At 46.7% G+C, this 15,821-nt stretch overlaps 1 protein-coding gene across 1 annotated transcript; it reads left to right on the forward strand.

The window, feature by feature from the left end:
- The first annotated feature begins 306 nt into the window (after positions 1 to 306).
- On the forward strand, positions 307 to 1,061 carry CLDN5 (claudin 5). Its single transcript, XM_042829282.1, has one exon. It carries the CDS (start codon positions 376 to 378, stop codon positions 1,024 to 1,026), a length of 651 nt encoding a protein of 216 aa, XP_042685216.1. The 5' UTR covers positions 307 to 375; the 3' UTR covers positions 1,027 to 1,061.
- The last annotated feature ends 14,760 nt before the right edge of the window (positions 1,062 to 15,821 follow it).

Genomic DNA, 15,821 nt, shown 5'->3' on the forward strand with positions numbered 1-15,821 from the left:
AAAGCAGTCCATGCTTACACCAAACCTAGCCCCCCTCGGGGTGCCTAGCGGAACGCTGCCAAACTGCAGCTCCCTGTGAGCGCAGCGAGGCAGCAGCTGAGATCTTTTCCTCCTGCAGCCGTAACAGCAGCACTTAACCAGAGCCGTTTGCCAGCCCGGGGGAACCGCGTCCGCCAATGGCCGGGCAGAGCCCCCCTCCGCGGGAAGGGCCGGGCCGCGAGCGGGGCGGGCGGTGGGAGGGCTCCCGCGGCTGCTCATATAGCGCTGCCCGGGGCCGCCGGCGCTCGGAGCGGCTCGGCGGTGGCGCCCGGGGTCGGAGGTGCGGAGCCGCCGTCCTTTCCCCGCGGGCTTCCGAAGAGCAGCGGCAGCGGCGGCATGACTTCGGCGGCGGTGGAGATTTTGGGGCTGGGACTGGGCATCCTGGGCTGGGTGGGGGTGATCCTGGCCTGCGGGCTGCCCATGTGGCAGGTGTCAGCCTTCATCGACGTGAACATCGTGGTGGCGCAGACCATCTGGGAAGGGCTGTGGATGAACTGCGTGGTGCAGAGCACGGGGCAGATGCAGTGCAAGGTGTACGATTCCATCCTGGCGCTGCGGCCCGAGGTGCAGGCGGGCCGGGCGCTCACGGTCATCGTGGCGCTGCTGGGGCTGGTGGCGCTCATGGTGACCGTGGTGGGCGCGCAGTGCACCAACTGCATCCGGCCCGGCAAGATGAAGTCCCGCATCGTGATCGCCGGAGGGACCATCTACATCCTCTGCGGGGTCCTGGTCCTAGTCCCGCTCTGCTGGTTCGCCAACATCGTCATCAGCGACTTCTACGACCCCTCCGTGCCGCCGTCCCAGAAGCGGGAGATGGGGGCCGCGCTGTACATCGGCTGGGCGGCCACGGCCCTGCTGCTGTTCGGGGGCTGCCTCATCTGCTGCTGCTCCTGCTCGCACCGCGACGAGACCTCCTTCCCCGTCAAGTACTCGGCGCCGCGGCGGCCCACTTCCAACGGCGAGTACGACAAGAAGAACTACGTCTGAGCGGGGCCGCCCGCTCCGCCCGGCCGTGCGGGCACGCGGACAGACGGCGCCGGCCGGGAGCGACTGCGGTGAGCTCGGCCGACGGGCGCCGCGGCGCTGCCCATCCCGGAGCCCGCCCGGCCGCGGCACCACGGCGGCGGCAGCCCCGCCAGAGCGGCGTCCTGCCGGCCCGGCTCCCCGTCGGAGCGCCGCGTCTGGTTCTGCTCCCGGCCCGGCCGGCGCTGCCTGGCCCGGCGGCACAGCCGCGCTGCTGGAGCGGAGCCGGGAGTGGTGCGGAGCCGCTGGTGCCTCTCCGCGCGCTGCCGGGCCGTCGCGCGTGTCCCGTCAGGGAGGAGACGCTTCCCTTCTTCGTTCTATCTCCTGAAAACCTGCAGCTGACTGACTTCTGCCGTGGCTTTAACTGGTTAAGGTTTTCCTTTCGTTCTTTGTGGGCAACTAAACTCGGGTTCCTATCTGAAAGACGACTCTAACCTTGGTCCTTAATCGTGCAAATAATCGGCTGGAGAAAGGCACGTCATTTTGTTCCATTGTTTTGGGCCCTCAAAGAAGCGGGCTGTGCTGCGCCTTTGAGACTTTTGAAAGTGATTTCAGATAGCTGCCATTATTGCAGGTTCTCCATCACTTCTTCATCAGCTTCTGTTCTTCTTGTACTTGAATACGAACTCATTGCACGTCGCCAGTTACTGCAGGACCAAATGCAGAGACCTGGGAGATCTTTGTGCCCCAGCTCCAGCAGGGCGCCCCTCCTCTCATCTGTACCACAGGGGACTGGAAACATAAACCCTTCCCTCCCTCCTGATGCTTAGGTTGTGAGGCTTCATGGCCTTCTTGCTGAGCACTGCACGCTGCCAGTCCTGAATCACGTGTGCTCAGCTGGACATACACATGATTGGCTCCCCACTGCAACTTTGGTAACATGCACTTGCCTTAATTTAATTGATCGGGCAAATAGATTAAATGCTGGAGGACTTTCTCCCAGTATCTTGACTGAGACCGTGCAGTGCTGGGGAGGTGGGAGGTTATGGCTCCTATGGCCCTCACAGCTCCTCCTGGTAGCGCTGCAGACTGGGAGGAAGATGCTCTGGGCAATGTAACTCACTTTCTGAGCTGTTAAACCTCACCACAGCCTGGGATATTAACACGTACCTTTCCCTCTAGAAACACACAAAAAAACAACCAAAACCAACAAAAGTGTCAGAGGGGTGATGCGATGCTCTCACACAAATTGTCAGAAGGCAAAACACCTTCCTCGTGGCATCAGATCAAGACAGAACGCCGCTGCAGGCTGTGCAGCACCGTGCTGCCACGAGGAGCTCTGCCAACAGTGGGAGAGGAATTGTGCTGTGAGTCCTCAGAGCGCAGCACTGAGCCCTGGCTCCCCGCAGCACCACAGCTCCGCACGGACGCTTACAGTTCTATGATGCTCAGAACTGCAGGCTGACCCTTCCTGGGGGCTGTGACGGATTTACATTGACTGCCCTTGCTCTGCTTAGCAAACTTAAAACCCCAGCAGTATCAGTCCATACATGGATCTGAAAGAGAGACTAAACCCCCCCAGACATTGATGTTGAATGCTGAGCACAAAATTTACCCTTATAAAGATAACTGCTTTTGTTTTTACACGCTGCGGGGTCTGAACCCCTCAGACAGCAGAAAGCAGTGCGACATGTCTGGGATCAGCTTTGCTCTACAGAGGTGCAGTTCTTACACAGTTTTCAACTAAACAAAACCTAAGATGTTGTTGTTACGATGGGATATGCAGTTTTGGTACAAGAATGAAATATTCCATATTTCATCAGTGCAACTTTTAAAATCAGTATAACTTTTGTAAACTGTCAATGTATTTAAGTGCATATATTCTGCAAGAAACCTACCAAAGTTGGCTGTAACGGTTTGGTGCCTTTATTTGTTTCAGTTATTTTATTGTATTTTAAGTGCTACTGCCCTACTGTTCCTGTGACCCAGCCCCTACCCACAGCCACGTTACACCACCCTCAGCTCTGTGCTGTCGGCTAAGAAGAGTCAATGGATATTAGCTCAAAAAATCCTGCAGACTTCACTTAAAATGATCTGCTAAAATAATGGGATTTGTCTCAGATAGAATCACAAATAAGCCACACCCTGGCCTGCATGGGGCTTTACTTGCAAGCCTTCGGAAGTGCAGCTGGATTCAGGCACGCAGTGACAGCACTGCTATCTAGCAGCCGGGCAGAACGCCGTGCTGGGGGCGGGGGGACAAAAGCACGCACCTTCACTTGGAGTCTTTTTTAGCAAGCCAAAATTCCCGATAGCTTCATGACACGGCAGGGCTGGGCCCACTGATAACCACATCTGAACCAACTCCACAACCCGACCTCATGGAAGAAGCCAGTGCTAACTGTATGTCCTAGGAAACAAGCCCTTTGTCTTGCCCAGAACGTAACTCGCTGCTGATGTGTCAGAATTCACAGAGGTCACAGGGCAGTGTCCAACAACATCTATTCAAAAGAATACCTGTGTTTTATCTCACCCTTCAGTATACTGATGTATTGCATCACTTCACGAGAAAAAAATGAACCACCACCTCAGTGAATGTTGCTACTGACACGACTGCTTCAGGGCACAAATTGGTTCCGTTTGCACTGTTTGTTTTCTGACAGCAAAGATCTGGTCCTGAAGCTTAGGAAGTGAAAGCACTCAGGAGCAGGCCTGAACCTCATCCCAGTGGAAATAAATACCTACAGCGCTGGTTTTTATTTTGTATTTATAATTTCACATAAAAATAAAAACATCTAAACCAACCCCCCAGAGGAGTCGCTGGTCATGAAAGGCAGGGGTGAGGCAGGGGTGGTCGGGGCTCAGTAGCGGGGAGGCGTCCACAGAGCTCCTTCCCCTGGGCTGCGGGGGGCAGAGCTGGCTCAGCCCCGGGGCGCTGGGAGCTGCCCTTGTGCTGCACCGGCACCTCGGCCCCCGCCGGAGCTCACAGGAGCAAGAGGCAGCGCCCGCCCCGTGCTGGGAGCACATCAGGAAGTGGACCGAGTCCCAGGGACTTGGAGAGCAGCTCTAAGCACGAAGCCCTTTAAGCTTTCAATTCCTACAGGTTAAAAATAGAAGGGGGAAAAAAAGCCCATGCTGCTTGGATCGGGCCCAGCCTGACCTGATACCCTAAATCCTTTCCACCAACCATTTTTGTCAAGAAGTGCATTCAAGCTGGGGAAAAAGCATTTTCACAGTTGCATCAGAACAGAACCTGTGAAAAAACGTCCGTTAAAGGAAACTGCGGAGGCTAATTACTAGTGGGGGAATTTGCTGAAGTTACGTGACTGCCAGGGAGGTCTTTCAATATTTTACAGATACTTTTGGCAAGATTTTTATGCTCTCTTGAACCAACTGTTGCTTTAAGAATGAAGAAAAAGTATCTTCAAAGACTTTGTTCAGCAGCATTCTGGCCAGCTCGGTTGAGATTAACAAAAGCTCCTCACCACCCTCCTCCTGCTTTGCACACTGGGCTGGAAGAAGGGTGGCTGCTGGCCTGGCCTTTGTCCTGCTAAATGGAACGTTCCACAGTTATGAATTTGAAAGTAGCCTCACTTCAGAGCCTGCAAATCTGGTTAGATCCTGTCTGTGCAAACAGGGGAAATGCACCAGGCACAGGGAAAAGGAAGCTCCATCAGTCAAGTTTGCTGCAGGATGTTTAAGGAAACGTTTCCTTTTCCTGCACAGAGATGTTTGTTGGGCATCTGCTCTTTGGAACAGGAATGAAACATTTTACTTTTGAGTGAGAAACCACCACAACTCCAGATTTGCATTTGTAAATCTATTCCTCAGTCAAATACTGTATGAGGTATTTACTCTTATTCCTTGGCCATCTTCCAAACCACAAATGCAAATAAATCTCTTAAGCCAACTTTCTTCAAACTGGGACCAATCCATACATCTGCAATGCTAGATAAGATTCCTGCCTCACAGAAGCCAATACACTGCAACTGTCACATCTTCACACACATTCAGCAATACATTGGTGCAATATTCATCATCACAACATACCCACACAGCGCATCCTTTTTATTGTTGCTTTGTGTACTAAAAAAGAAAATAAATAAGCACATGCTTGAGGATTTGATTTTGCAAGTCCACCTGGTAACATACAGCAAATATTTCTGCTGCATTAGATCAGTCAGAAGACAGCAGCTGAATCCTCTCTTCAAGTCAAACGTTGTATTTGTTTTACCTGTACACTAAGTGTGGAAGAAAAACTGTTCCCAAAGGAGAGCCTTAAGCAGGTCTCATAGCTCTATTTTGGAAGTAACAACGTTCTATTGTTCTTATCGTGATCAGGCCTTTGTGTGTATTTGTGTGTGACTGCTCCAGTCTGCTTCTTGTTGATTCTTTGCAGGAAGGAGCAGTCTGCCTAGAAATCCCCTTCTTCTTCCTACCGCAGACTTCAGTTTCGAGAAAAGGACAGCTTCAACCACTGTGTCATTGATAAAACCTCCCATGGCAACAGCAAAGGCTTTGCAGTTGCTTGGTTACACAAGCCTTGCTTCACCTTTTCTTTTTCTTAAACGCAAATTGAGACATTCTGCCATGAATCACTTTAACAGTGTCTTTTGTCTGTGGCATTTTCGGATTTTGTTTACAACTTCAGGCTTCCCCCTCCTTCCAGAGCAAACCGTGTAGCTTCCACTCAAACCGTGGCACACAAAGGAGACAAGCAGCACGGCTTCCCAGGGAATCACGTGTGTTACACCTAAAGCACCTGCCCAAGGCTTGCACCGATCTTCTCATCACATTTGACTCCAGCTGCACCTCAGGCACTCTGACATTGTCCAGAGGTATGGCTTTGAAACTGGCAGAAATGCACTTTATTCCACGACCAACAGAGTTGTCAGCATGAAACTGCTATTTCATAACGTTACCATAGGAAAGTAAATCAAGAGAAGACCTCCAACATCAGGGCAGAACAGCACAAAAAGTCTGCAACCAGCTAGAAGACCAGGCAGAAAGTAATTAAATACAGAGATCTGCATCTCGTTCTCCTATCCTCCTCAGAGCAGCTTAAATGGCAAAGGCCATTCATTGACCAGAGGTCCACAGCTGACACGATATTCCATTCCCAAAGCCCAGCTGAGGTGCATTCACACCACTTGCTGTCTCTGTAGGACAAAATATGTATGGTTTAGACAGGCTTAAAGTGCCTTGGAGCTATTAAAGATAGCAGTAGAGGTGGATCTGTTCCCTATGGCACCAAGGCCAGGGAGGATCTCTTCTGGTGGGCTCTGTACCAGCCAGGCTGCCGGCGTGGTGCAGGGCGGTGCTCTGCTATACACAAACAGAGCACATGAGTCAATGCACTGCGTGTTTATTTACAGTGGAGGACAAAAGTAAATGTTTGCCTGTGAAATCCAGCTATTTTAAACAACAGATAACTCTCAAAAGTGATTCTGATCACACAGGATCACAACTTGGCGAGTTTTGCATATCTCCAGAGAAGGAGACTCCACAGCCTCTCTGGCAACCTGTGCCAGTGCTCTGTCACTCTCACAGTAAGATTTCCCTCATACTCAGATGGAACTCCCTGCGTTTCAGTTTGCAGCTGTTTCCTCTCATCCTGGCACCAAGCATCACCAAAAGCAGCTTTGTTCCTGAAGTTTTAGCCAACCAGGTAAGCTGATGGCGGTCTGAGTGTCATTGGTCTCTGTCATATTCCAGATACTCCAGCAATTAATCAAACTATACATAGGCACCTGCGAACTTTGTTCTCACTCTCAAAGACTCCAACTAGAATCGGTTCCACACTGCTACCTGGGCACAAGAGTTCACTCTAGAGAGAAAAATATCCCCTCTAGGACAAGAGCACGTGAAATCTCAAAGCAGCACGATTCGGTTTCAGTACTGCTTCACATGTTTGAAGGAACAAGCAGAAAAACAACAATCACAATTCTTATCAGCTCTAACAAGTGCCTAGCACGACAGAATTCTTGTTCTTTGTATATTTTTAGATTACCTTCCAGTTGCAATGTTCTGTCTGTACTGCATATCTTTTGTTAGAATTAGGATATCTGTTGCAGCAGCCTGGATAACCTTTAGCCCGAGCTACAAAACCTTCTACAGTTTCCAATTATAACAGCAATCTTTCATTCTATAACACAAATAAACCAAAGTATTATCTCAACACAGAAGACTCACATGAATACCCAATGACTGCTGTATGATTTTACCATTTTTTTCTCTATCATTTCCTCCTATTATTTCACTAGAGATGACTGCCAAGATCCAGGCAACATAATACATTTCACTGTTTGTTTCTGAAATGGTTTACATCTACTTTATTTTTGTTACACTGTTGACATTTAACCATGTTGACATGTGAAACTGAAGGTTTTAAAATGCTGTATCTGTTCTCAATTCCCTTATATCCATACCCATACACATACAATATGGAAGAAGAACTTAAACAGTTCAAGTAAGAGTAGCATTTCAGAGATATGGAAACGGTTTCTCCACCAGGACAATCTCAGCCTGCTACCCAACACGGATCAAGCACCCCTTTAGGGATAGTGTTAGTCCCTTCGGGTGGTACGGCAAGAAATGAAACAGCAAAGGCCTTGTTAGAACAGCTGCTCTGACCTAAAGGCTATGATTAGTGGTGGGAACAATATCTTTGTCTCCTGCTCCCCTCACAAGATGAGCGATTTCGTTTAATTATCGTCTGCAGAATCCACAGCCCTGCAGAAGTTGCCCTTTGGTTCTTCGCAGTGCTAGCACTGAGTTCCACCGGTGCTCAGAAAACAAGTCTGCAGCAAAGGTAGGATGGCAGGAGATAGACAGAACATTTTTTTTCCCAGAATACTTGCTCAAGTCTGAGCAATGCTACAAGATGGAAATGAGAACTTCAGATCTAGTAGCTGTTGCCACACAGGACTTGGCAGTACAAAGAAAGAGGACAAACAGCAATCCTTCTGAACCAAAATTACTTAGACCTGGCCAGGTCTGTAGGGACTCTCTGATATTACATTTTGTCCTTCCAACAACAAAGAGGTAGGGATTGGCACATCAGACACACGTATGTTCCAGGCACCTCAACAACCCTGGAAATACCTAAAAAACACCGAGAGGGACAAAGCTGCAGAGAAGCCTCCAAAGAGAGCCAGAGCAGAACATCTCAGAAAAGAGCGAGCAGTAACAAAGAATGTACAAAGGATGAAACTCATTGGAACATACTGCACAGATCCGTTGTGGAGCAGCAAGGTGAGAACAACCAGACATCAAACCCATGGAGCACGCGGCTCTCTAACAGCTTCAGCAGGTCGGAGTGGGAGCTGCAGTGAGATTGTCACTGCCAACAGCCAAGTGGCTGAGCCCTCTCCTGGGCCCTGGACTCACGGTGAGGAGCAGACTGAGCTGGCTGAGAAGAACAACCAGTGGTTTTCTCTGCATAACCACTGTGTTGCTGCACCATCGAGCCGCACGAGCAGGCAGGATGCAGAGGATTTAAGCTGCCAAACGTCATCTGTCGATCTTGCAAACGAGTTTGCATCAAACAGAAGGGTCTCAATTCAGAGAAAAAGGAAAGATATTGAAAGTGCTTCCATGAGCAAAGGTGGGTAGGATACTAGCACACATGTAAGTACTAAACTGAGTGAAACTTGTCCTGGAGGTGTCACTGGGAAGACAGACAGCACATATAACACATAACTACACATAAGTAGTTAACAGAACTAAGAAGGGAAACAAATGAACATATCCAGGGCAGATAAAATTAGAGCTCAACTTAAAAGGTAGGACTAAAACCAGACTGTTTCAGTAGCCAAAAATTCCTCAAACAGAAGGTAAAATTGGGAGATTTTTTAACAAACAGACCAGAAAATAGCTTGTATAATTCTATATATGACATTGTCAGCGTTCTGGACAGCTGGAGGGCTAAGATGCATCTCAGCAACATACAAGTCCTAAAAACAAAAGGATGCAATTAATAAATGATAGGACATTGGATTAAAAACAGCATAAGTTGCTGTAAGTAGATTGCAACTGACACACTTGGTGCTGCTCACCTACTTATTCACCTAACTTAATCACCGAAAAAATTTGTTATTACTAATCTGCAACTGATCTGCAACATCAATATCCTCTGGGATGCCCCTTTTCATTTCAATCACAGGCACTCTTTCTAACACCCCCGCTGCTGAAGGGAGGAGGCAAAACCAGGAGGGAACGAAAACAGTTCAAAATTAAATGAAAGAGAAGACAAAGATGTGCTGAATAACAAAACGTGAGAGGTCATCCCATTTTTTTCCTAAGGGCTGTAATCAGGGGAGGAGGAGGAGTGGCAATTCTTACCTAATTTCTGGCAAGGCAGTGCAGCTCTCTTGGAGCCACATCGCCGTGTTTGGAAGGTTAGAAGAAATCTTCTCTGAAAAAGAAACACTTGATGGTTATTTGGAGACAGCAGATGCATACACCAAGGCTAATCAGAATGGGACTTTGGCCAAGAACGTGAACAACAGTTAGATTTACCGGTGAGAAGTCTACATAGAGAAGGATGGAGGCAAAAGAGTTCAGCAGATAATAGGAGAAAAAAAAGGGCAAGTAGTGAACACACACAATGCTGGCATCAGCTTCTAAGGATTCCAAAAATAAATTCCTCTTCCAAACAGATCTTTTTCCTCCTATCATCCGTTTATGCAGAGAAGAGGTGAGGACTCTAATGCTGGCTGTAAGCCCCCGTGCAGCTGTGCTACATTTCATTCCCCCTTTTGTTCCAGAGACAGTTCAGTGGGACGTGCTCCTGTATCCTATTTCCTTTCCTTGGTTATTCACAGCAGAACCTTTCACTTAGCATTTCTAACAGCGCCATGTAGTGCTGTCGTTTCAGGAAATGCCTGGCTGTATTCACTGCTAAATCAAGAAGGAGTCATGCTGGTAATTCAGGGAACACCTCATCAGAAGAAAAAAGGCAATTGCTGCTGAGCTATTGTTTTCCATTTCATTTCACACACTCAAAAGAGCTCTGATGACCACCCAGTGGGTGCCCCGAAACACAGATTTCAAGACACCTTCCTGAGCTAGAAAGGCAAGCCGGATTTACTGCTCACCCTCTATTGTTACTCACTCTTTTCCTGTTAGCCTTTATTTTCTATTTTTGTATTTCACCCTGTCATTTTCAGTCTTTTTTCAGGTTCTCTTCTCAGTTTTGTAAGCAGCAGTTGGAAAGCTTCCCTTTGACAGTGTGCTGTGCCTGGAGAGTTTGCTGAAGGGATGTTCTACAATAGGAGCCCACAGGACTGAGTCAGAATTCAGCAGCTTTAGCAAGGAGGAAGTCTCTCACAGAGGATATGCTCATTAAGTCCTTGTTCTAACTACTCCATCCTTAACACTGCTATCGGCTGTTCTACTTACATAGCTACACTGCAAGTGGAACCAGCTGAAACAATACTCTCCCCCCTCTTCATGTTCATGAAGCAGCACACGCTGGCTGTGCAAAGCAGGTAACCGGATACCTACTCCTATGCATGAGCAAATACTGCTTCTGTGGGTATGAACAAACAGTAAAACAACAAGAAACTTAAACTCTCACCTTGAGGGAGATTTAGACTGCTAGTAGGAAGAATGGGAGGCAGCTTAGTTTAACATGAGAAACAGGTGACAGATGGCAATAACTCATGAGAGCAGAGAGAACAAGCAGGTGGCAAGGAAAGTGCATGATTTGATTTGGGTTTTTTCTTTCTCAGCTGTCTCAGTTTGAGAACATTTCCTTCCCTTGAATGACACATCTAGGAAATTCCAAACAGGTATTAAAAGCATTGTGCTTGGCTTCTCAACACTCAAGGCTAGCACTGTCCAGAAATGGCACAGTGCTGAGCATACACTTGTAGAGTGCCATTACAACCGAAGGGAAATGAATTCTGACTGCTGTAAACAAAGAACAACTTTCTACTTTTTGTAACACAATCCAGTAAGTCTTACGTCAAGTGAAAAAATGAAAGTAAAAAGCGACAGATGCTGCCTTTAAAGGCCTAAACCCCCTAAGCAGGATACCACTACTGGCATTAGGTCCTGAGAGCTGGCCTAGAGATAGGTGGTTACCTGAACCCTCAGTTCCACACGAGATCAAACCTGGATGTTGATTTAACCTAGAACCAAGGAGCATCTAAGTGGAGCAGTCAAACACAGACAGTATAAATGAATAACATTCATATCCATTTAGGAGACAATTACTCTAAACTACACACCATAAAATAGCAAAGTTCCTACTTGAAGCGTCAAGTTGCAGAATTATATTACAGCACAAGTTCTGCAACAGTTAAGGTCGAGATCCTGTTTCCATTAATCAATGAACTAAGTAGTCTAAGATTTACAGGATACCCTGAGTAGCCTGGAGAGCAGGGAAATAGTTTTGTGGTGTTTGTTTCTACAACAGTAGTTGTGGAAGAAAATACTGATTCACTGAGGGATAGAAAGAAGTGGAGAAGTTGCACTATTCTGTCATGATGACAGCAATGGAAATCAGAATCAAGCCCTACCTATTTTGTTATGGATAACTCTGGGGAGAGGAACACACTGGGGTTCCATGAACCAGTGTTCATGGCACAGTGACCAGCAGCACGCACTGCTGTCGGTACGCTTTGCACGCGTAGCACACATCCTTTCAAGGACCAAGAATTCCCTTCTTTACCATCCCTTCAGAGCTTTGTCCTGCAAAGCACAGCATAGCATACTGCTGTAATGCTGTGACCTCTTCACAGGACCTGTTTCTGACAACTGCAATAGCAGACACAAAATAGCAGTGCCTTAAAAGCATTAAGTTCCTCACCGACTTCCTTCAAAGCAGACGAACTAAAAACACCCACCAAGCAGGTAAGCATCACAAGGTAACTCACTAATTCCTAACAATAAAACAGCGCTTGCTAAGCCAGCTGAGACACAATTTCAAAAATACAGATCAAGTCCAGTTCCGTTAAAAACACAGACCTGACCAGTTCCATTAGAATGTAAAGGAAGTCCTGCTTATTTCCCACTTTCCTGAAATATTTAACAGCTTTGTTCACCTGAAGATTTTGCTAAGGCACAAAAGGGAGTTGCAGCCCCCTGTCCGTTTCCATTTGTTCTAATCTGTATCAATTTGAAAATGAATCTCCTTGGACCCAGAAGTAATTGTTCCTTCCAGTTCTGCCATGCATACCATGCTACATGAATATTTTGAAATTCAACAATCCCTTATAAAGAACAGCAGCTTTAAATATTTAGGCAGTTACTAATAGCAAATCACTGCCACACGACAACATAACCTGACAAATGTTTCTGCAATCCTGGTGCTCGAATCCTGAATTACAGTGGTGCTCACAATGACATTTAAAAAACACTATTTTACTTGCCCCTTCCTTACAGGCTAATAGCAATCTATAAGCTATAGCAATCTAGACTTTCAGATCACACAAGGGAGAATCTTTAATGGCATACTTATTTCGAGGAGCCCTTTGGTGACTTTCAGCAAATAAAAGCACAAAGAGCTGAATGTCCCTGTGAATTCTTTCCAACCCAATGCAGGTGCCTCCGATTTTCCACTGACATGGTACAAATGAATGATTAAATGAAAGTAAATTCCGCCGAGCCAAACGGTGGAAAGAGACACCAACACCACGAGGACTGAAAAAACTGACATGCTGCATCAATGAGAAGAGGTAACTGAGTGCTCTGCGCAGTTAAAAAGACAGCACCCCTTTCTGTCAGGGAACATCAGCATTTTTCCAAGGATCAGGAAGGTACTATTTCAATTAAAACTGTTTTTGAAAAGAAAACAGAAGACTCAGAATATCACAGTCCTTGTCTAATACAGATAACCTAGTCATCATCAAGGAGTACCCCGAGAAGTCACCTACAGCTCTTAAGTCACAAAGCTGTTTGACTTTGGAGACGTCTGCAGTTGGGGTAGGGAAAGAAGAACAAACCTGGACTTAATGGACCCGAATCCAGAGAGCGAACGAGCTGTGCTGCGACTGCGCTCGCATGTACATCTTACCTCGGTTGGTACATGAGGCATGCTCAGCAGAGCTCATAAACTTCTGTGTGGAATCTTTCATAGAGAACTTGATTTTCGTTCTGATCTAAGGAAGTCTTCTGAGCCTTAGTTCACTGCATGCAGCACGACTGATAAACGCTTGTGGTGCCAAATTACTCAACTTCTTTAGCATCATCTCTCTTAAGTCTACATACGTTGTTCCAGAACATCACTGAATAATATACAGAAAGAAAAAGTACCAAGTGTCAGAGTAGCTACACAGCAGGCATGACAGAAAACTGAATTTTTTTCCATACAACAGCAGTGATTGGGAAACCTACATTCCCAGGACAGTCGTGAAGTTGTGTGTAATTGAGTAAAAGATCTCTTGCCTGCTTTGAATGTGCTTGACCTTTGATTTGCTTCTCTAATTCTGCCACCTATAAAAAGGAAAAAAAAAAACAAAAGTAAAATGCTCGAAGAGAATGAGAATAATTTGAAATTAAAGCTCACATCATTCTCTTCCCCTAGCGAGTGTTTTGTAATATTTCCTGTAAGAAAGTGTTTATAACTCACACTCGTGCAGAGGTGGCACCATACTTAGAGCTCCACCCCGGGCAGCATTTTTTCCTTAGTCCTTGAATCCAATCCAAAGGGAACTTTCAGTACCAACTCAAAGCCAACAATGGTACAGGAGAGCCAAGAGAGACTTTAATTTTTCCATGTAAAGAAACAAACAATTCACTGTTTTCTTTCCCTTCGACAAGCCAGACTTTTCTGTCAGGCTTCCTGGGATTTCTCTACCTATGGAGCTGGGAAGCTGGGTATGACCAGCACTGTGCCCTCGCAGCAAAGAAAGCCAACCACATCCTGATTGCATCCAAAGCAGTGCAGCCAGCAGGGCAAAGTGCTCCTGCCCCTCTGCTCTGAGGCCTCCCACGGAGTGCTGCGCCCAGATATGGAGCCCAGTGTTGGAGGGCCACAGATGTCATCTGTGGGATGGAACACCTCTCCTAGGAGGACAGGCTGAGACAGCTGGGGCTGTGGAGCCTGGAGAAAAGAAGGCTGCAAGGTGACCTGACAGTACCTAAAGGGGAGCTACAGGAGAGAAGGGGACAGACTCTTGAGCAGGGCCTGTGGTGACAGAGCCAGGGGAAATGGTTTCCAGCTCCAAGAGGGTAGATTTAGGTCAGACATCATTACACTCCTAATAGGTTTTGTGCACCTGCATCTCAAATACTGCCTGCAGTTTTCCTTCTGGTCTGTCTGACAATTACTTAAAGAAGTGCAACAGTAATCAGGATGCCAGAACAGCTACAGCAAAAGGGAAAAATAGGCTGTCGTGATTCAGGGAAGAGATAACTGTGGGGAACACAGAAGAGGTTTATGAAATGATGACTGCACAGAGGAAACAGGCAAAGACTGTAAAACATCAAAAAAGCCACCAATTGGCAAGACAGCATGTCTGCTCCCTACACAATATTACACAGGATAAAACTTCACAAGGATTAGGGAGGAAGTCATCCTGGTTTGCAGATAACTACTGACAGGTACCAAATAGTCAGAAACCACATCTGGATCAGGACGTCCTTGAGAAAGAGGGCTGTGAGAGTCCTTGTGTTTGCATCCGGAAGGAAGCATTGTGCTATTTCTTTGTTCCCCAGCATCTGCTTTTGACATTAGACAGGTCAACATTCTGATTAAGTGTCCTTCTGGTCCCCCCCATGGCTACATTTATCTTTAAGGTGGTACAAACCTGGTACTTCGTTCATACAACAAAGCTGCACTACTTTTTCCTATTTTTCTTAAGAGCAGTATAGAAAATAAGAATTAATTTTCTCCACTCCACAACCTTAACAGCAATAAGTACAAGACTGCTAACTGCCTGTGGTTCCTGGGGAAGGGGATGCACTTCAATTCCAATCAAATGAGGTCCTTACTGTGCAATCTCAATTATGCCTAAGTGGTCATGAATCACTGGGCAAGAACAGCACCGTTTAGTCAGCTTGTTCAGACACTTTGGTACGTTTAATTCCCTCAAAACACCGGACTTTTTAAAGGATAGTTTTGTCGTACTCCAAAAAGAGCAGGAGCCAAAGAAACAATCTAAAGCATTGATTTTTACAGCAAACACGCTGGACGAAAAAGAGTTACTGCAGCTCAAATATAATCCTTAGGGAATGTTTCTGTTTGCATTCAGACATGGAATGCCACCATACATCTAAAGAGGGTAAGCCGATTTCTTAGTGCTTTAACTATTCCTTTTAAAATGACACGTCAGAGCCACATTTTCTATCTGGACGAATAAATCAAATGCATAATAATCTCCTCATGAAGAGACGTTAAGAATTCTTGGCATGGAAACTCCTTTAACACCTAACTGTTAGACGTGACCACCGAGGCAGTCAGCAGCACTGCACTGAGCCATTCGAGCCGCTCGCTGCTGGACGCGGCTTTTCTGTGGGTGCAGGGGCTTCAGAAGGTTTTCTCTTCCTGCACAGCGATTCTCTAAGCAGTATGAACACACTCATTTACAAATCCTACACCACAGAACGAGCTATGAAAGAAGTGTCTGACACTACTTCACGTATTCTAAAGCTGACATGCAGGCTTTTTATCTACTGACATATTCTGATTTCCACACAGATGTAACTATTTTCTTTTTACATAGCATTCAGTGTTCCTGACCAATTTTTGGCCGCATTTGAGTCTCTGGATCAGTTCAACAGCTGATCAATTCTAAAACAACCTTGGGAAAGCTAGAACCCTAAAAACCAAAAGCAGGAAATAACCCAACAAATAAAGGAGGCACAAGAGA

Source organism: Centrocercus urophasianus, unplaced genomic scaffold, assembly GCF_019232065.1.
Source record: "Centrocercus urophasianus isolate 14NV4802_14NV808 unplaced genomic scaffold, USGS_Curo_1.0 seq_30, whole genome shotgun sequence".
Lineage (NCBI taxonomy): Eukaryota > Metazoa > Chordata > Aves > Galliformes > Phasianidae > Centrocercus > Centrocercus urophasianus.